This window comes from Nannospalax galili, unplaced genomic scaffold (assembly GCF_000622305.1).
Source record: "Nannospalax galili isolate Female #2095 unplaced genomic scaffold, S.galili_v1.0 scaffold611, whole genome shotgun sequence".
Classification (NCBI taxonomy): domain Eukaryota; kingdom Metazoa; phylum Chordata; class Mammalia; order Rodentia; family Spalacidae; genus Nannospalax; species Nannospalax galili.
In genome coordinates this window covers 2,766,969-2,787,029 of record NW_008330486.1, presented here as the reverse complement: position 1 = coordinate 2,787,029, position 20,061 = coordinate 2,766,969, and the positions used below count along the sequence as shown (strand labels likewise).

The following is a 20,061-nucleotide window of genomic DNA, read 5'->3' as shown; positions in this document are numbered from 1 at the left end:
ACTATTCTATTGCAAAGAAAATGTCTAGCCAGCCATGAATTGGCTTAATGATAAGTAAGCCCCCCCGCTCTCCCTATAGCATTTTGTAATAGTACAGCATGACCACAGTATGTCCACAATTGACTTGTTCGTCTACACTTGGAATCTCACGTTTATGTGAGCCTAACTCTCAACAATGCAATACAATGTATGGTCTCTGCTTTACAGACAGCGATGTCAGAGAGAAGCTTTTAATTACCTTCCCCTGAACAACCTTATGTAACAAATCAGTAACTTAGGGATTGTGAGTCTCTAGAGATTTCCAGTGTACACAGAGGTGGTTACAGGCAGTGAGCTTAGGAAGCATCCTCCATGTCCACATCCTCCTGTAACTGCTGCACCATTTTTTCCTCCAGCTGCTTTCCTTTACCTTTAAAAAGAAAACATAAAACACATCATAATTTAATGTAGCCTTGTATCAGTGCTTTATGAAGCACCTTGATTGTTTCACAGTACTAACCATGCCTAAGAAACTTAACACTAACTAAACATCACCAGACTCACTTCCCTTCATCACCCAGCTGGTACCATTAGCTCAAGCTGGGATGGGAGCCTCAGCTACTTTTGATCCAGAGCTAGGACATGCCGCTCAGCCATCTGGCCAGGGTACATGTCTTTCAACACCTCCACCCGACTGAAGAGGGCCACAAAGGCAACAACAGTTCATTCCTGCTGCTTTCCAGTGGGTCTGCATCACTTCCATTTCCAACAAATACTCCAAGACAGGGCTATTCTGCTGTAACAGAACTTGGAACAAACATAACCTAGGCTGTCCCTTCACTCAAAGCCAATCAGCATGTGGTTACACAGCCTGACCTTGACTAAGATTTAATCAAAACTTCTCTCCCTCCTTTTGAGAAATCTGCATAAAAATAAATTAAATACAAGACTGTAAATAATGCCAGCTGAATTAAAGACTGGTTTTCTAGCACATCACAGACTGCACACATGAAGAGCTGCACAAATAAGTGACTACCGGTAAGTTAAAAAATAACAAAAAGGCTTTATACAAAAAGCACCCCTCGAGTGTAGTATGAGGTTCACTGGAGAGCCACAGAAGGTGCCTGGGCTTCTGTACTTACACTAAGTTCACCAAATAATTCTAATACAAACCAGTTTGTGAACCACTAATATAAAATATGTCTTTAATCAAAACAAGTGGGGCAAACATCACCCATGAAATTATTACACAGATCATTTCAGTCACCTCGAAGACAGACTGCGTAAGGGGGATTTTATGAAGCGGGCAAAGAGCACAGTGAGCAGCAGACGGACAACAAGTGGGAAGATACCAAGTTAACTGTACTTTTATGACCAGGCCATATCATGAATGCACAATGAGACAACATTTAAGAGAAAAAGACCTTTAGAAAGGTAGCTGGTACCCTATGACACAAACCACAAAAACTCCAGATTCTCTCTGTCAACACAGAGAACTCCGTGCGGCACAGCACTCACCTGCAAGAGGGGCCCGGATGAGATGGATGTTTTGCTTGACCTCTTTGATGTCCTGAACTTTCTGTAGCTCTTTATTTTTCTTCAATCTAGGATAAAATACACCAAAGCCAAAACTTCAGTTCTTAAACCCTCTCAAAGAGCCATTAGCACACTGTAGCCCCCACATCTTGTTAATGAGGCTCACCACCGCACACAGGAACTGGATGATCTGTTCTTCCCACCTCCTCTCACCCCAGAACAGCAGTACCCAGTAAACAAACCATCTACTGCTTCGCAAAATATTCCCACCAGAAAGCGTTGACCATTGCCCTCCGCCTTATATTATTCACAAATTCAGGGTAAAGTTACTTGCTGAGTCCTTACAATAGACATTTTCTTCCCCAACAACTCAATGCCAGCTTTTAGAGTTCCCACATGCTCATTCACTGCATCCAGGGTACTAGTCTAGCACAAAATGGGGGCTCAATATGTTTGCTGGCAGAACGAAGGATTTGATTAAAGAATTAACAGATCTCAGAAACCAATTCTATTATAGACACACAATGCTCTATTACATAAAACATCTCTAATTGGCAAAGTCTTAAGTCTTTTCTCCTAAAGTAACACTATCTCTGTGCTATATAACTTTTTAAAATCATTCAGTAATGATAAGAGCATGATACACCCAGCATGTTCATAGAAAGGGTAACACAATCCTCAGGCACTCGGGCCCACCTCCCTTTGCATTGTTCCAAGCCAAAAAGTTGCTGGAGCAGGCTTCTTTACTATGACACATTTCCACTGTGGTTAGATTAAAAGCTACTTTTTGCCAGTGAGATGGCTCAACCAGTAAAGGCACTTGCTGCCAAGTCTAACTACCTGAGCTCAATGCCCTGGACCACATAGCGGAAGGAGAGATGGTCCAAGTTGTCCTCTGACCTCCCCACACACTACATACAGCACATACACAAATAAATGTAAAAAAAACATTTAATGAATAAATAAAAACTAATTTTCCTGCTCTGAAGAAGCTAATTCCTGGCTGGGGCAGGGAACGTATATGATCCTTGAAGTTCTTGCTATCCATGAAACAACAAAGAACTCAAAGAATACAAATGACTCCTCAAAATGAAATGGAAGGCTGCCAGAAGGGACTCCCTAGGGTCAATGTGGGCCACTCAGAACATAGATAAATCATGACAATAAGAATGGCTGCCCGCTGTCAGGCATGGTGGCTGGGACACATCTTTAATCCCAGCATTCGAGAGGCAGAGGTAGGCGGATCTCTGTGCCTGGTCTCCATGGCAAATCCAGGCCAGCTGGGGCTAGAGAGACCCTGTCTCAAAAATGTTGAAAGATGTGATATAAACACATGAACAGAGGAAAGAGTCTAAAGTTGGAGAAGGGACAGCCCTGCCTTACTTGAGACAGCTTCACACTGTTAACCGATTGAGACAAGACTCCCTTAAGGATGCTAAAAACAAAAGACACAAGCTTCAATGTCACTGCCTGGTTTAGAAACTACACTAAGAGGAGCATATCTTCAACTCACACTGCACACAGTGATAGTGTTAAAGTAATCTTTAATTCCAGAACTCCCCTTTGGGAGGCAGAGGCAAGCAAATGGCTGAGTTCAAGGCCAGCTTGATCTACATAGTGAGTTCCAGGTCAGTCACTGCAGCATAGTGAGACTCTGTCTCAAATAAATAAATTATAATAAATAAATGGGTTTTAGAAACTACTAGCCCCTGGAAATCTCGAAATTACTCTTTGGGACGCTGCTCTACAGTCACACATACCTGTTCATGATGAATTTAGCTTGGCGTTTCTGCTTGATCTCTTCAACTCTCTTCATTGCATCAACTACAAAAAAAAATCTAAATTAACAAATTCACACATTCAAGCAGTACAACTATAATCAGCAACTACTTCAACAAACATTTCTTTATGAACCTGATTTTAATAAATTTAAAAGAAAAAAATCCATTGCAAAAATAATCTCTACTGCCGGGTGTGGTGGCACATGCCTTTAATCCCAGTGCTCGGGAGGCAGAGGCAGGTGATCTCTGTGAATTCAAGGCCAGCCTGGTCTACATAGTGAGTTCCAGGACAGCTAGGGCTACAGGGAGACCCTGTCTCAAAAAGACCAAAAAAAAAATCTCTACTGAGCCAGGCGTGGTACACACACTTTTAATCCCAGCACTTGGGAGGCAAAGGCAGGTGGATCTCTGTGAGTTCAAGGCTTGCCTGGTCTACATGGTGGGTTCCAGGCCAGCTGGGGCCACAGGGAAACTGTCCCCAAAACAAAACAAAACAAAAAAAAAGGACCAAAAAAAAAAAAAAAATCTCTAGTGAAAACACTAAAGGTGTGAGCTGTACTGCTAGCTATAATCACTACTTTTTATGAGACTGGCATGATGCCTACTGCATTAAGAGGGCAACACTACTTTTTTATTTTAAAATTTGTTTTTACCTTATTTGTGTGTGTGTGTGCATGTCTGTGTGTGATATGTGTGCTGGTGATATGTCTCCAGGCAAGGAGAGGCAATGGATCCCCTGGAGCTGGAGTTGCAGGCAGCTGTAAGCCACCTGACATGAGTTCTGGGAATGAACTCACGGGCTCCAGAAGAGCAGCAAGGCTCTTAACCATAATAGACTTTTCAAAAGTCTATTTTTAGGATTCAATAAAAAAGACTAGCAGAATCTTACAGGGAAGGTATCAAGAGAGCACTGCTTCTTTGTCTTTCGTTCATTTTGGGTTTTTTTTTGTTTTGTTTTTTGCTTTTTTTTTGTCTTTTTGAGACAGGGTCTCCCTATAGCCCCAGCTGTCTTGGAACTCACTATGCAGACCAGGCTGGCCTCGAACTCACAAAGATCCACCTGCCTCTGCCTCCCGAGTGCTGGGATTAAAAGCGTGCGCCACCACACCCGGCTGTTTTTCGTTTGTTTGAAATGGTCTCCCTGAAGCCCCAGCTGACCAGGAACTCACTATGTACACCAGCTAAATCAGATACTACAGAAACACCACTATGAAAGCACAGAGTGGCTGAACATCCACGGATGATTAACAAGAGGCCTAATTATTATAAAAACTCTAAAAATAACCTGGAGTTCAAGCAGTAGACAAAATATACAAGTGAAAGTGAGGCCAGGAACACAGGTCAGTGGTACAGTGCTTGTGGGCATGCACAAGGCCTGGGTTCTAGACCTAAGAGTTCATTTAGGCATCAATTTGAGAATTGTATGAAGAGAAATCAATTTCTAGATAAACCTCAGAAATCCTTAAGGGTCAGTGTTACTGCCTCACCAACTTACCCCAATAAAATCAACTGCTTTACAGAAATTAACTCTTCCTCTGTTTACAAAACAAAAGGGCTATTTTTTTGAGACAAGGTCTCCCTGTAGCCCCAGCTGCGGCCTGAAACTCACTATGTAGACCAGGCTGGCCTTGAATTCAAAGAGATCTGTCTGCCTCTGCCTCCTGGGTGCTGGGACTAAAGGCATGCGCCACAGCGCCCAGCACAGAAGGGATATTTTTAAAGTAAACTAATTAATTAAATAGGAAAGAAAAGGAGGAGAAAGAATACTTGGGTCTAGACTATTCTGACTTGACTTTGATATGGGAAAGTCTGGGAAGGCAGGCAAAGCTTGAGGTTGACGTACAGGAGTTCACAGCTTTCCTGCTTCTTTCCCTGGAGTCTGACTCACTGGGAAGATGTGTTAAAGGGGCTGTTCATGATCCACTGGGAGTAATTCAACTTGTAGAACGTGATACCTTTAGGACATGAACCCCACACCCAATACTACAGCCAGCTAAGGCTGCATTAAGACAGCCAAGGAGGAAGAGAAGGCAGAGCAATGGGCCTGTCACACACTAAACAGTGCAACCTGAAAGTTCACACAGCCAGGCACAGTGGCTATCATACCAGCATCAGGGATGCTAAGGTTCTGAGTTCAAGGTCAGCCACTGCTTCACAGCAAGAGCCTCTCTCTCAAAACAACAACAAAAATCCAACCATCCGTCAATCAATCAAGGAAGTTTTACCACACACAGAACTTTTTTCCCCCTCAATTAAAGTCCCTGCCTCCTTCAGAGGCAAAAAGACCAAGGCTAGACTTCCTGCTCTTATTTCACCAGTATAATTTTTCTATTTACCTGAGTCAAGCACTTATAAGTTCTCTTATAAAATCTTCAACGAACATTGTTAAGTGCTGTTTTTTCATTTTAAAGTGTAAGGCCCAGCCTGGCTCAGTGTACTAAGCTTTGGGCATAGTCTTAACAAGGCCTCACCTCACTCCAAAAAAAAATCTTATTATTTTCTTTCAGATTTTTTTGTTTTTATATCTCTGTGTGGGCACTTCAAATTTAATAATTACATTATTTTTGCAATGGATATACCAATCAATTCTGAAAAGAATTTGGGACAACTTGCAATGAAATAGCAGAGTTCTTTTTAATTTCTTATTTATTTTTATTTTATGTTTGAGTGTATTGCCTGAATGTATATAAGCGCACCCATTTTGTACAATGCCCATGGAGGCCAGAAGAGGGCATCAGATCCCCTGGAACTGAAGTTACAGTTAGCTGCCATGTGAGTGCTGGGAACTGAACCCAGGTCCTCTGCAAGAGCAGCCAGTGCTCTTAACAAGTGAGCCATCTCTCCAGGCCCCAGAATGGTTAATATTTAAAAAACAAACTGACATTTAAACTTAGAACAATACCCCAAACTAGTCTCACCTCAATATTCTACCATCCCCCACCCCCACCCAGTAACTTACTAGTTTTATTCCATAGCTCTCGCTGGTATTTCACAGGTTCATTTCTGCGCTTTTCAAATTCAAATGAGTTATCCTATAAGAAGGAACAGAGTTGATTACAAAGGTAGAAAGGAATCATTTCTTAAATTATTCTCCTTTGCACAGTCTAAGGAAATGCAGATTAAGATCCCTCTCTATACTGCCCCCCAAATACCAGTTTTCAATCTTTTTCTCCTTTACACAACTTCATGACAGCCTACTGAAAACACATCTTTGTACAGGTGACTCTCAAAGGGAGGGAGCATCACCCCCTCCTTCAGAGAGCCATCTGACAATCACGAGCATTAAAGCAGACTGAAAAGTCTTCCCCAGTTTCCCACCTCTAAATGAGAACCACAGCCAGATCCTTCATACTGTACTGAATCATTTTCGCAGATTGAAAGTCAAACACCAAGAATTTCATATGGTTTCAATCTGGGGGTCTGCTATGGCAGGTGTGAGACTGTACAGTGCAGGACACAACCTTTACCCTGCATCTCTTCAGGGTCTCCAGATGTCAACACTACCTGTGGTACTTTGACAGTTAATAATCATTAATCTTTTTTATTAAAAAATTTTAATTTTTTTGTTGTTGTTGTTCTTTTTGAGACAGGGTCTCCCTGTAGCCCCAGCTGTCCTGGAACTCACTATGTAGACCAGGCTGACCTCGAACTCACAGAGATCCACCTGCCTCTGCCTCCCGAGTGCTGGGATTAAAGGCGTGCACCACCACACCCAGTCTTTATTTATTATTTTTATGTGTATGAGTGCATTGCTTGCATGTAGGTCGGTGCACCTGTGTCATGCAGGGCCCGAAGAGGGCAGAAGAGGGCGTCGGATCTCCTGGAACTGAAGTTATAGACAGTTGTTAGCTGTCATGCAGGTGCTGGGACTCAAACCTGGGTCCTCTGCAAGAGCACCCAATGCTCTTAACCACTGAGCCTTCTCTCCAGCTTCAAGACACTGACTTTTACACAGAGCGGCTAGGGCAGGCATTTCAACGATGATGGGATTTGAGCAGACACCTAAAGTCAGTGTAAACTCCAGTCAAATGGATAATTTTCCTCCCAAACTAGGTGCAAAAGAAATTTTGTTTCTTTTTTTTTTTTAATGTGTATGAGTGTATTGCCTGCAAGTATGTAAGTGCACCTGTGTTGTGCAATGTCCACAGTGGTCAGAAGAGGACGTAAGATCCCTGGACATCCTCACTCAGTTAGGATGGTTGTTAGCCACCATGTGGGTGCTGGGAATCGAACCCAGGTCCTCTGCAATAGCAGCCAATGCTGTCTCCCCAACCCCCATACAATCATTAATCTTAAGACATGCAAATCAACTGTGAATAGCTATTCCTTGGTTCTCAAATGTAGCTACATAGACATATGGAACAGTGAGTGACTCCATATTGGCTACTTGGTTTATCATTTATCAATACATGACTTTGTTCAGATGGGAAAACCTCAGCAGTTATAGGAAGCTAGGAGCCAAGTCCCAGCAATGCATCCCTCTGCACCTGTGCATCAGTGGAGCCATGCCGCTTCCTGTCCACAGTGAAAATTAGTTTTGTGACAGTAGGAACTTGGCCTCGCATTCTACCCAATCATATTGTTACATTCATTGGAAAGCTCTGGTATTAGGGAAACCAGGAAAGGCTTACAGATACTGCCTACAGGCAGCAGAGAGGAGGAAGTCCTGGGTTTAGAGGAAGGGGCAGCCATGGAGGGATGGGGCAACTTAAAGATATTCCTCCAGCAAAGAACAATCACAGCTTTCATCTTCTCTCTTGACAGGGATCAAATGCGGACAAGTTTCAACAGATCCATGTATCAGTACAATATGGCCAAAGCAGCTAGCCCCAAAGAATGCCCTCAGCCCTTGGACACAGAAAGGGAAAACTCCTCTACCATGGGACTAGCCCCAAAGAATGACCTAAGGAAATGCAAAAACCAACAATGTCTAGTATAGACCTCAACACTGCTCAGGAATCCACTAACTAATCTCTCAACTTCCTCCCAAATCCTACAGTAGCAATTTCCCACTTCACACAACCCATTTACATGATTTCTCCCTTTTGTCTGAAAAGCCAAAAACAAATTTGTAGAGATAAGAAAAAGCACTTCTACAAACTGGTGTGGGAATTTTTTTCCCTTTTCAGAAGTCTATAGGAGGATGGACTTAGGATGACATGAGAATGAGGTTTCCCACAGCCAAATAGAACAAAACACTCACAACCATACGACATGGTCCCATGCTCCTCGAGGACCACTATTACTTACCACAGTGAGCTCTTTACCAGCTGCTTTCCGGAAGGCTTTGGTCCACCTGACCTTGCGAGGGTTACGCTTCTTTTTAAAGTTTTTATGACATTTGGATTTACAGAATCTGAACACCTGTAACAAAAGTAAATTAAAATAATGAAGTCAACATGGGCATTTTTCTATCACAGGATATAAGCCCCTGCAACAACAAAACACTGTGACATCTGAGAAATGACAATGGTTCTCAGTCACAATCCCCTTACTAGTAACCTCAAAGCATGTCAGATATCAGAACAAACAGAAACTCAAAGTGCTTAGAGGCTGGCAATTATCACCCTGACTAAAGGCTGGGTGGGAACCCTGAAAACATAAGCAAAAATCACAATACTATTCTAAAGAATAAAACCTTCCAAGGACCTTGAGTAAAGGAACAGTTCTAAAAAAATCCCTTCTCAATTTATAATTCTCAAATCATTTTTTTAAAAAATATTTTATTATTTTTATTTTATGTGTACAAGTGTATCGCCTGCATGTATGTGAGTGCACCCGTGTTGTGCAATGCTGCGGAGGTCAGAAGAGGGCTTCGGATTCGCCCTGGAACTGGAGTTAAGGAAGGTTCGTAGCTGTCATGTGGGTGCTGGGACTCAAACCCAGGTCCTCTGCAAGAGCAGTCAGTCAGTGCTCTTATCCACTGAGCCATCTCTCCAGCCCCCTCAAATCACTTTTCTATGCACCCAGTGAGGGTTAAGTTTCAAACCATTCTGAAATCTCCTTTGAGTCTTGCTGAAAGCAAAAGACATTGATAATTGATTTTTCTTTCCTTTCCTTTTTCAATGTTTTTTCTACCATAACTATTAAATGAGTTCTACAGTGAATTTGCTTTTTGCTATTATTTTGAGAAAAGGTCTTACTATGTAATCCAGGCTGGCCTGGGACTCACAATCCTGCCTTGGCCTTCTAAGTGCTTGGATTACAGACAGGTGCTACCAGACTAGGCTCTAGATTCGTCTTCTAAAGGTCACACTCAGAGCTCCACTAGTTAGAGTCTTCACTATAAATGGCCATCTTCATCACAAAGAAGGGGCAACTTACAACAACTTACTAATGCTTCAATATGTTCTCAAAATGAATGACTAAGACTCTCAAGTCTAAACTGCATTATTTTGTCACCTTGTAATATCTTAGAAAAGGTTGCAGTTTGTGTGATTAAAGAAAATAAGCAAAGTATTTCTTTGAAGTTAATGGATCTCAGAAAAAACAATTTTAACTAGAATGTGTGGCCCTCAAAGGAACAGTGTAAGCACATCAAGCACATATAGCACAAATCATTATTCTTTCCACTTTATGTGTTTATTCTATGACCTGCAAGCAGATCACTATAAATAACAAGGCAATCTTCGCAGAAACTGTCAACACCAGCTTAATCTAATTGAAACCCAAATCTCCTGGAAAGTCCTCACCTAAGAGATATTAATCCCAAATCAATTAAAAAGTATGAGAACCACTGTAGTTTCCTAGAGTAACCCACTAAGAACTCATCACTAAATTTATTTTCAATAACTACTAGCTTTTTAAAGAAAAAAATGTAATATCTACTAGATAACACTTTGAGCAAATCGTCATTCCTAAGAACGAGCTGATGATAGGTTTGAACTGATCTAGCTGATATATGGGGCAGTTTTTGTTTATTTATTTTTTGAGACAGGATCTCCCTGTAGCCCCAGTTGGCCTGGAACTTGCTACATACACCAGTCTGGTCTCAATCTCACAGAAATCCACCTATCTCTGCTTCTGAGTGCTGGGACTAAGGGCATGTATCACCATGTATAGCCTTTTTTTTTTTTAATAAAAATATTTTATTATTTTTCATTTTTTGTGTATGAGTATATTGCCTGCATGTGTTTAAGTGCACCCATGTTGTGCAATGCCTACAGAGGTCAGAAGAGGGCGTTGAATTCCCCTGAAACTGGACGGCTGTTACCTGCCATGTGGTATTGGGAATGGAACCCGGGTCCTTTGCAAGAGCAGCCAGTGCTCTTAGCCATTGAGCCATCTCTCCAGCCCCTGCATGGGGCAGTTTTATAGGCTCAGTTCAGTCCCCTCTCAGATGGCTCACAAAGTGCCACTCCTCTAATGAGGAGTTATGGGTAGCCAAGAGATGCTGGGGAAGAGACGTTTTCTTCAGTGGAATGGACCAGTAAGTGGTATGCTCCTGTAAAAAACCGCTCACCCATGCTCATGTAAGTAACTCTAGTTAAACTCTCTCTCTCTCTCTCTCACACACACACACACACACACACACACAGTGAAAGCAGAAGGGGGGCTATCTGGGAAAAAAGGGATCCACAGGAGGAGGGGGACAAGAGTGATGGGGGCCCAATGTGACCAAAGTACATTATACACACGCATGAAAATGCCACAATGAAACCCATAATTATGTATAATTAATATGCACTCATTTAAAAAAATTCAAAATCTAGCACCCGGTCATCTTCAGTCTTAGAGCAGACCAATAAATAATCCACCCAATGCCTTGGCCTCAAGGTCCTCCAAACTTATTCTACTAATTCAGTACCTGTTAAGCCCATACTAAGGTTGTATATATTTTTTGTTTGCAAAGTAGATGAAACTATTGAGCACTCCGCACTAAATCTACCCTTAAGTAAGAGAAGAGGTAGCCACGACAGATATGACAGTGCTGGACTAAGAGAAGAAAAGCTGAGACCAGTGGGAGGGCAGAATCCCCAGTCTCAAATAGAAAAGCACAGAGACAGGACTGGAGAAGAGACAGAAGGGAAAGGAGGCAGTCCTGGCACGGTTACAGGTCCTGTGACCCCGCACTCAAGACAGTGTCAGGAGGATCAGAAATTCAAGGCCATACTCCACTACACAGCAAGTTGAGGCCAGCTTGGGGTACAGCTTGGTACTGTCTCAGAACAGTAACCAAAAAACAAGGGTGAACTATTCAAAGGTAACTCCACATTTCTAACAAAACTCTCCAAGCACACAAGGTGGTATGAATTCAGAAAGCAAAAGACTGAGGTAATAAGGACTTCTTCCATAGGTCCACTGTTAGGTAGTCTACCTTTAGGTACAAGCAGAACTTCCCCCACCCAATGTAAACCTCAAACATGGAACTGAGGCGACAGGTCTCATCACTATAGAAAGGGTGATACACCTTTTCTGCTAGTGCTTCCGAGCCTCTACCTCCTAATTTCCCCTCTCATCAACCCTGTTCTACATCCAGTCATATTCCTTATCCCAAGCTGAGTCCTAGGCAACTTGACTGTCCTGGACACCAATATAGATATCTTCATTGACTTGAATGTTCTGTGTCTAGCAAAACAACACCCAGCTCTAGACAGCTCCTGTGACCTGTTGTTATAATTCCAACATCCAGGGTGAAGAAATGGCTCAGTGGTTAATAGCATTTGCTGCTCTTGCTGAGAACTGGAATTTGACTCCCAATACCCACAACCACAGGTGGCTCACAACCACCTGTAATTCCAGCTCCACAGGGACCCAATCCCTCTAGGCCCCATGGGCAACTACATTCACACGTACAAACTCACACACAGACACATGCACATAACAAATGATTAAAAATAAGTATAGAGCCAGGTATGGTGGCCCACACCTTTAGCCCTAGTATTCATGAGGCAGAAGCAGGCAGATCGCTATGAGATCCAGGCCAGCCTAGTCTACATACCAAGTCCCAGGCCAGCTGGGGCTACAGGAAAACCCTGTTGCAAATAATAATAATAATAATAATAATAATAATAATAGTTCAAAAAAATTCCAACATACAGAAATGCTGGCCAAAAAAAAAAAAAAAATCAGGGCTGGAGAGATGGCTCAGAGGTTAAGAGGACTCAGGTTCAGTCCCCAGCACCCATTCAGTAGTTAACAATCATACATAACTCCAGTTCCAGGAGATCCAACCCCCTCTGCTGACCTCCATGGGCACTGCACAACACAGGTGCACACACATACATACATACATACATGCAGGCAGTACACTCATACACATAAAAATAATTTTTTTTAAATCACAGAATCATGTCCAAATGTAGAAAACCACATTGCCAGCTGTGAATTAGACCCCAACCTGGCAATCTTTTGGTTTGTCTATAAATTCCTATATTCCTGAATGCAAATATCCAAAATCTTCTACAAGCTTTAAGTTCCCAAACTTGGATTTGGTTCCTCACTTTCTCCAGAGTCCCTTGCTACAAGAGTCTGCACCTTTGGAATGTAAGAGAAACAAGCTGATGAAAATTCTTTAGCATGTCAAAAACACCTGTTCAATATGGATTTCTAGATATCACCACCCCTATCCGAAAAGGAGCTCACAGAGACCAGAATCCTGTGTATTTAATGCCCAGTCATTCAGCAGCAGAGATAGGAGGTCTCATTCCCAGAATGAGAGGAATGGGATTCACTTTAAGCTAAGAGGGAAATTCATGTAGCACTAACAAAGCCTGTCACAACTGTGCCTCCCCTGTCTAATTTATGCTTTTACAGGCTTACCATATTAACATTTACCAAGTCATCATTTATGATTCAGTCCCTTCAGAGATGCAACTTCTCCATTTTGTATCTTTATTCAAACTCTTTACTCTTCTACCTAGAAAGCTCTCTCCCCACATATGCAAAATTCGAAATATGGAACTTGGAACTCAAGGGGGAGGACACGATGTTCCCATGAGGGGTTCCCCAAGACTTCCTGAAACTGAGAACTGGAGGTGACAAGAACTGTGATCTAGTCCTGCGCAAGTTTAGCCTGCCCCCCTGTTGGACTGAAGAAGACTTTGCTCTGATGATCTAATCCGATCTCACTTAGTGGGCAAGGCAGCCAGGGACCTGTGGGAAGCGAGCACAGCTGAGTCAGCCAGATGGCCAACTCACCGGCTACCAGCATCATAGTGAGCCAGCATCATAGTGAAGAGAATACGAGAGAATAAAGGAGAAAGAGAAACAGAAGCTTGAACCTCACCTTGGTGTCTGTGTCGTCTTTCCTGGACTCTGCTGGACAGAGTCCCGGCTCGCGACAGGGACCCAATGTCCAGAAGACCCTGCACCCTGAGGCTCTCCCCAACTCACCTCTAACAATGCACAACTCTATTGAGCAGCAGTCAACATGTCCACAGTCTACAATCTCACCTCTTTCCTGTCCCTGAGCACACAGACTTCAGCATAATGACTGAGCATACGTTCAACAAAGTTTACAGGATTCAAGAATGGGCCTGTGGGACTGAAGAAGTGGCTAAAAGCACTGGCTGCTCTTGCAGAGGACTGGGCTGGGTTTCCAGCACCCACAGAGGCTAACAACTGTCCTTAACTACAGTTCCAGGGGATCTGATGCTCTCTTCTGGTCTCTGCCGGCATTGCATGACAAGGGTGCACTTACATACATGCAAGCGAAACCTCAAACACATAAAATAAAAAAATAAAAATTTTAAAAAGTAATAAGGACAATGGAGAGATGGCTCAACAGTTAACGGCCGGATGCTCTTCCAGGGAACTGGATTTGATTCCCAGCACCCACATGGCAGCTAACCAGTCCATAACTCCAGTACCAAAGGATCTGAGGCCCTCTTCTGATGCCACAGGTACTCAAGACATAAAAACACTTACATACACGCAGGAAGGGCACTCACTTACATAAAATGAATTTTAAAAAAGAATGGGCCTGTGAGGTACATATGAGCACCACGAAATGGGCTCAGTGTATTATATATATATATATGTGTGTGTGTGTGTGTATGTACGTTTATAAATGTATGCATATGAAATAATAATTAAAGAGAACAAGAATTAGAGACGGAATGGGGGGACATGGGTGGAGTTGGTGGGAGACTGGGAGGGCTAGAAATAATGCAAAGACAATACTCAGGTAAGAAATTCTCAAAAACAAAAAAATTAAAAAGAAGGGGCCCGTGTACAAGAGTGGCAAAAGCCGTTGGATCCCTGTTCTCCCGTGGGTGGCAGGGTCATTCGACTGCAGGGCCCCGGGCAGCTTGGTGCTTGGTCCGGTCCCCAACTCCGTGCTCACCCTGGCCCCACCATCTGCGTCCCCACCCAGGCCCGTCCCCAGGTCCCCATCTCAGTCCACACCCCCGTCCCTGTCTCCGCCCAGGCCCATCCCACACCCGAGCTCACCTTGCAGTCGTTGCGGACGAACATCATGCCGTGGCCGGGGTAGATAGGACCGGAACAGAAATAACACTTCTCAATCCGCATGTTGAACCCGCGTGAGACCCACCTGCCAAATGGCGAGCCTGAGGGGAACGGGAAGTGACGTAACCGCAGCCGGACGTAATCGCTAACTCGCCTCTTCCGGGTTAAGGAGTCTTAAAGCTTTCCCAGCACGCTGAGCCTCGGGCTAATGCATGCTCAAAAGCGCCGCCTTCTTCGCAAGCGCAGACGCCGTGCGCTCCATTGCAGCCCAGCGCCACCTACTTCCGCTGGGCTCACCCTCCGGGGCGCTCTGCGTTCCGCACTTCAGGCAGCTAACGGCGAGTGTGCGCTTTGCGGGCGACGGGTCTCCGCACTGCCGCGTTCCCACGCGGACCTGCAGGTGTATGCAGCTCGGCTGCGGCTGCATGGGGTCGGTGTACGGAGTGAGGTGTGGAGGAAGGAGAGCAGGATAGCCCAACCAACCGCAGGACAGCCTGTGGGCTGTCGATGTTAGGTGATGGACAAGGTGGTGTTTGAGCGGCCTTGCAGGATGAGGAGCCCGGCACATCCATAGAAAGCCGGTGTTCCAACCCGGTCAGCAAGCGTCCGGGCCAGGACCGCGCCAACCCAGGCTGCAGTGCAGAGCCAAGGGTTACCTTTCCCATTGTCGCCGGCTCCGAGTTCGTAACCATCCTGGATCTGCTGATCTGAGACTACTAGCACGTCATTCCTCAAAGGTGCTCAATAAATATTTAATAAAACATTTCCAGGGGCTGCAGAGATGACTCGGTGGGAGGAACCAGAGGACCCGAAACGTCAGGTCCAGGGCATCCCGTGACCTGGCCTCCTCAGGCACTGTATGCAGTGGTACACTTACCTACATGAAGGCACGCACACACATAACCTTTAAAAGTCATTTTAGAACCAGGTGTGGTGGTGCACGCCTTTAATCCCAGCACTAGGGAGGCAAAGGCAGGTGTATCTCTTGAGTCCAAGGCCAGCCTGGTCTGACATAGCTAGCGTGTTCCAGGCTAGATGGGGCTACAGGGAAACCCTGTCTCAAAGACCAAAAAAAAAAAAAGTTTTTAGGTTTTATTTGTGTGTGTCTGGGGAGTACATGTGAGTGTAGTGCCCCTGGAGGCCATGGTGATCCCTTAGAGCTGGAATTATGTGATTGTGAGCCACCTGAGGTGGATGCTGGAAACAACTCTGGTCCTCTGGAAGAGCAGCAACCTCTTCACCATCATCACAATTACTGGCAGCTGTGTGCTTAATCCTAGCACCTCGACGTTGCTGTGCAAACTTGCAGATGAATGTGCAGGAGCTAAACCACAGGCACTGGGAGGAGGAAGCCAATCGGCACCCAGCTGCCTCTCAGGCTTCTCTGAGAAGACTCACCCACATTGCTCTCAAAGTTCACAGAAACTCAGGTGAAGGGGCAAGACTTTCAGCAGAGCACGGTGCATCCCACCCTCCCCAGGGGACACTGGCCCCAGTTGGTAAGTGACTGGTGGCAACTGCAAGACAACCAAAACCTTTCAAACGCAGTTGTGCCCAGCCACTAGGATAGTTGCAAGTAGGTTTTGAGCCCCAATCTCTTTGATACAGGGTCTCCTTGTAGCCACAGTTGGCATCCATCTGAGCTCTGCCTGTCTTTTCCTGAGTGCTGGAACTAAAGTGTGCCACCATACCAGGCTCTTGCAAAGGTTTTCTAAAGACGACTTAGTGGCCCTACAAAGGGCTCTCAATGGAAAAACCAGATGTACTGGGTTAAGGCACACAAGAGAACCACCTGATCCTGGGGGTGCAAGTGTGAGGGCTTGGGAGTGAGGACTAGCAATCCAGAGTCCCACCCACCTGGGACTCTAGCAGCAGCACTTGGGCAACGGTGTAACGTGTTGTTCCCTTCCTATTTTACAATTAACAGACCTTTGGGGAAATGCAATTCTTTATTAGAATATTTTCAATCTGTGTTTGCAAGGAAAAACAAAATCAGCCTACTCCATTCTTTCCCCCAAGTAATAGGGCATAAATTAAACTGTATTTCTGGAGACTTGCACTGAAAACAAAACAGACAGGGGTTAAGGACCAGGTCTCCCTATTCAGGCCAGGCTAGCCTGGAGCTGGGGACCCTCCTTCAGGTGCTAGGATTACAGATGTGTACCACCACCACATTCAGCCTGCCTCTCACTCCTGGGTCAGAGATGTCTTCATAACCTGGTAACTGGTTCCCAGGCAGGCCCTGGAGGCTGAGTTCTGGCATTCTGGACCATGTCCAAAGACTCCTGGGTTCCAGTCTCATAAACCTTCACTGGAGAATTCTGGGTCCCCGCCTCAAGAACAACCTCTAGAAACTTCTGGGATGTGGCCTAGAAGACAACATTGGGACACTGCTGAGTCAGGACCTCAAGGACCTGGATAGAATACTGCTGGGTAGAAGCCTCCTGGACACCCACAGGATACAGTTGGGTGGCAGTGTCACTGACCTCCACAGGAACCTGCTGGATGGAGGCCTTACCGACCTTCTCAGGAACCTGCTGAGTAGAAGGCTCACCAACCTTCATGGGAGTCTTCTGGGTGGAGACCTCACCAACCCTCTTGGAAGCCTGCTGGGTGGAGGCCTCACTAACCTCCACCTGAGGCTGCTGCGTGGCAGCCTCATGGACCTCCACTGGAGCCTGCTGGGTAGAGGCCTCTAGGATCTCCAGGGGAGAATGCTGGGTGGAAGCTTCTTGGACCTCCATGAGAGAATGCTGGGTAGAGGCCTCCCGGACCTCCACAGGAATGTGCTGGGTGGCAGCTTCAAAGACCTCCACAGGAGCTGGCTGAGTGGCAGCCTCAGAGACCTCAACCGGAGAACACTGGGTCTCCTGTGCTGGCTCTGGAAGAACCGCTGGGTGAGGAGTCCTGCCTGTGACAGCACACCGCGCCACAGGGGTAGAGTGACCTCTGTTAGCTGCAGGGGCCAAGGATCTCCCAACACTGGGCTATTTGACTTTCTAGATCCCTTCTAAAACCCAAAGCCTTTCTCAGGAGGATCCCTCCCTAGGATCAGGGATTTCCTGGGACCCTCCCTAGTCCCATCCCGTACTTAGTGGCAGGTGCTTGTGGCAATGGTCAGCCAGTCTCAAGATCATGCTGGATACATCCTGTTGGTAATAAGGCGGCCCAAATATAAGGATCTCAGCTTCGCCTTCAGGGTCCCACTGATTCACGTGCAGCAGGGTGTGCGTCACACACTCCACGTGTGGGATGTGCTCTCCATCCTGGCCTGTGTAGGGAGCAGGGAGGAGGACACAAGGTCGGGTGGCTTCCTCGACCTGGCACGGAAGGTGAGGAGCTGGGGCAGCAGGGAGCGGGGTGACACAGGCTTAGAGGCCAAGGACCTACGCCCACGGTGAAGGTGTATGCAGCAGTCAGGAGAGGAAACCGCGCTCCCTTCATTCCTGGCCACTCACCAAATATCGCTTCCACCAGCCAAGCATCCAGGTGAAGTGCTTTCGGACCCCTCAGATACTCGGTGTGGAACCACTTGGGCAGCTTGCTGAGGTCTCCCACCACCTGGAATACAGTCCCTTCCTCCTGCTGAAGCTGCTGAAGCGTCTGAAACCTCTTGGAAGTGGCCATGTTGCAGGAGACTCCCCCCAAGTCTGGTGCAACAGGAAACCTGAAAGCAACAGCTCTGCCTGAGCCTTATTTCAAGGCTGCTCGCTGGCCCCGCCCCTCTCGTTGCCTTCCTGTTGGATCCCAGGTTTTACTCCCCTACCTACCCCAGCCCGGCTCTTCACAAATGCACTGGCTTTGCAGTGGTCTGGAAGCTCTTTGCTCTGGATCCGTTCTTTTCCCACTGCATCTAGAGCGACAGACTGGTGGCTGGGAAGCAGCAGGAGCCATACGTGAACACAGGAGGGAAGGACAGCCCCAGAGACAAAGGAAGACCCAGCATCAGGAGTCTCTGACCTGACTCTGAGGACTAATTAAATCCCGTATAGGCTCTGCACGCCAGCCCTTAAGTGGCCTCTCTCTGGCTACCAACTTTCCAAATTCTTCTATGGCTTTTGGTTTTGAAGCAGGGTCTTGCTAAGTAACCCTCCCAGGCAGGAATTAAGCTGAGCTCTAGTGTGTTGATCTTCCATGTTTCTGTTACCGTCCCAGGCAGGGGGCAGGGGCTAGAGAAAGGGCCTTAAGGAATGCAACCCCACAGGTGGCTTCCTTACCAGAGGGAAACTCTACATCTGTCATGCCTCTATCCTCTAATCAACACAATTAGATTTCCATTTAGTTTTCACTTCACATTGTTTATTAGTTGCTACTTAAGAGGATGTTATTTTAGTGTATGAATGTAATGCCTGCATATAGGTAAGTGTACTCATTGGTCGTGCACTGCCCATGGAGGTCAGAAGAGGGGGTCAGATCCCCTGGAACTGGAGTTACAGATGGTTGTTAGCCACCATGTGGATGCTGGAACTCAAACCCTGGTCCACAGCAAGATCAGCCGGTGCTCTTCACTACTGAGCCATCTCTTCAACCCCCTAGAATTTTTTTTCAATTATTTTATGGCTGGGCGTGGTGATGCAGGCCTGTAATCTCGGCACTCAGGAGGCAGAGGCAGGCCTGAGAGATCAAGGACAGCCTGGTCTACATAGTGAGTTCCAGGCCTGCTGGGGTTACAGGGAGACCCTGTCTCAAAAAGACCAAAAATAATATGTGTATGACTGTTTTTGCCTCATGTGGAGGCCAGAAGAGGGTATCAAATCCCCTGGAACTGGAATTATGGATGATTGTCCTGGTTGTTAGCCACCATATGGGTTCTCTGGAAGAATAGCAAGTGCTCTTAAGCATTGAGTCACCTCTTTAGCCCACTTTAGAATTTTTTGATTAGACGTAATTGTTCCTTCAAAGTTTCACGTTTGCCCCATTGTCCCTGAACTTCTAGTAATACTTTTGAGAATTGTGAGCCACTCTGATCTTAATGTTCGATTGTTTTGCTAAACTTTTCACCTCTGTTTCCCATCTTTCTCCACATGCTTGTTATTCAGAAGGTGGCTTTCTAGGTACTGCAGAGATGACTGGGCAGTTAAGAGCACTGGCTGCTCTTGCAGAGGACAGGGTTGGGTTCCCAGCACCCACAACTAAAACCATCCATAACTCCAGTTCCAGGGGTTCCAATGCCCTCTCTGGCCTCTGGGTACTGCACACGTGATACATGCAGGCAAAACACTCATACACATTAAGTAAAAAAATTTGAAAATGTTTTTTAAAAAGTTGTCTTTCAGCCAGGCGTGGTGGCACACGCTTTTAATCCCAGCACTTGGGAGGCAGAGGCAGGCAGATCTCTGTGAGTTCAAGGCCA

General features: G+C 45.6%; 2 protein-coding genes across 2 annotated transcripts; both read right to left on the bottom strand.

The window, feature by feature from the left end:
• Positions 1 to 214: 214 nt before the first annotated feature.
• Rsl24d1 (ribosomal L24 domain containing 1) lies at positions 215 to 14,845 on the bottom strand. The gene is made up of 6 exons (XM_008847799.3): positions 14,691 to 14,845; positions 8,547 to 8,660; positions 6,256 to 6,328; positions 3,276 to 3,339; positions 1,498 to 1,583; positions 215 to 409 (listed from the first exon to the last, which is right to left on the bottom strand). Exons 1-6 carry the CDS (start codon positions 14,769 to 14,771, stop codon positions 336 to 338), a joined length of 492 nt encoding a protein of 163 aa, XP_008846021.1. The 5' UTR covers positions 14,772 to 14,845; the 3' UTR covers positions 215 to 335.
• A 1,804-nt stretch (positions 14,846 to 16,649) lies between these two features.
• Khdc3l (KH domain containing 3 like, subcortical maternal complex member) lies at positions 16,650 to 18,629 on the bottom strand. The gene is made up of 4 exons (XM_029570838.1): positions 18,167 to 18,629; positions 17,790 to 17,979; positions 17,195 to 17,690; positions 16,650 to 17,077 (listed from the first exon to the last, which is right to left on the bottom strand). Exons 1-4 carry the CDS (start codon positions 18,333 to 18,335, stop codon positions 16,919 to 16,921), a joined length of 1,014 nt encoding a protein of 337 aa, XP_029426698.1. The 5' UTR covers positions 18,336 to 18,629; the 3' UTR covers positions 16,650 to 16,918.
• Positions 18,630 to 20,061: the final 1,432 nt, after the last annotated feature.

Bases quoted from the DNA above. Each gene is read 5' to 3' on its own strand.
- Rsl24d1 (XM_008847799.3), bottom strand. From the start codon at position 14,771: ATGCGGATTGAGAAGTGTTATTTCTGTTCCGGTCCTATCTACCCCGGC. The intron at 6,329-8,546 runs GTAAGTAATAGT...TCCTTCTTATAG, and splicing joins CTGGTAAAGAGCTCACTGTG to GATAACTCATTTGAATTTGA. The intron at 410-1,497 runs GTGAGTGCTGTG...TTCTTTTTAAAG, and splicing joins CATCCGGGCCCCTCTTGCAG to GTAAAGGAAAGCAGCTGGAG.
- Khdc3l (XM_029570838.1), bottom strand. From the start codon at position 18,335: ATGGCCACTTCCAAGAGGTTTCAGACGCTTCAGCAGCTTCAGCAGGAG. The intron at 17,980-18,166 runs GTGAGTGGCCAG...CTCCCTACACAG, and splicing joins GCTGGTGGAAGCGATATTTG to GCCAGGATGGAGAGCACATC. The intron at 17,078-17,194 runs GTCAGTGACACT...GTTGTCTTCTAG, and splicing joins TCCAGCAGGTTCCTGTGGAG to GCCACATCCCAGAAGTTTCT.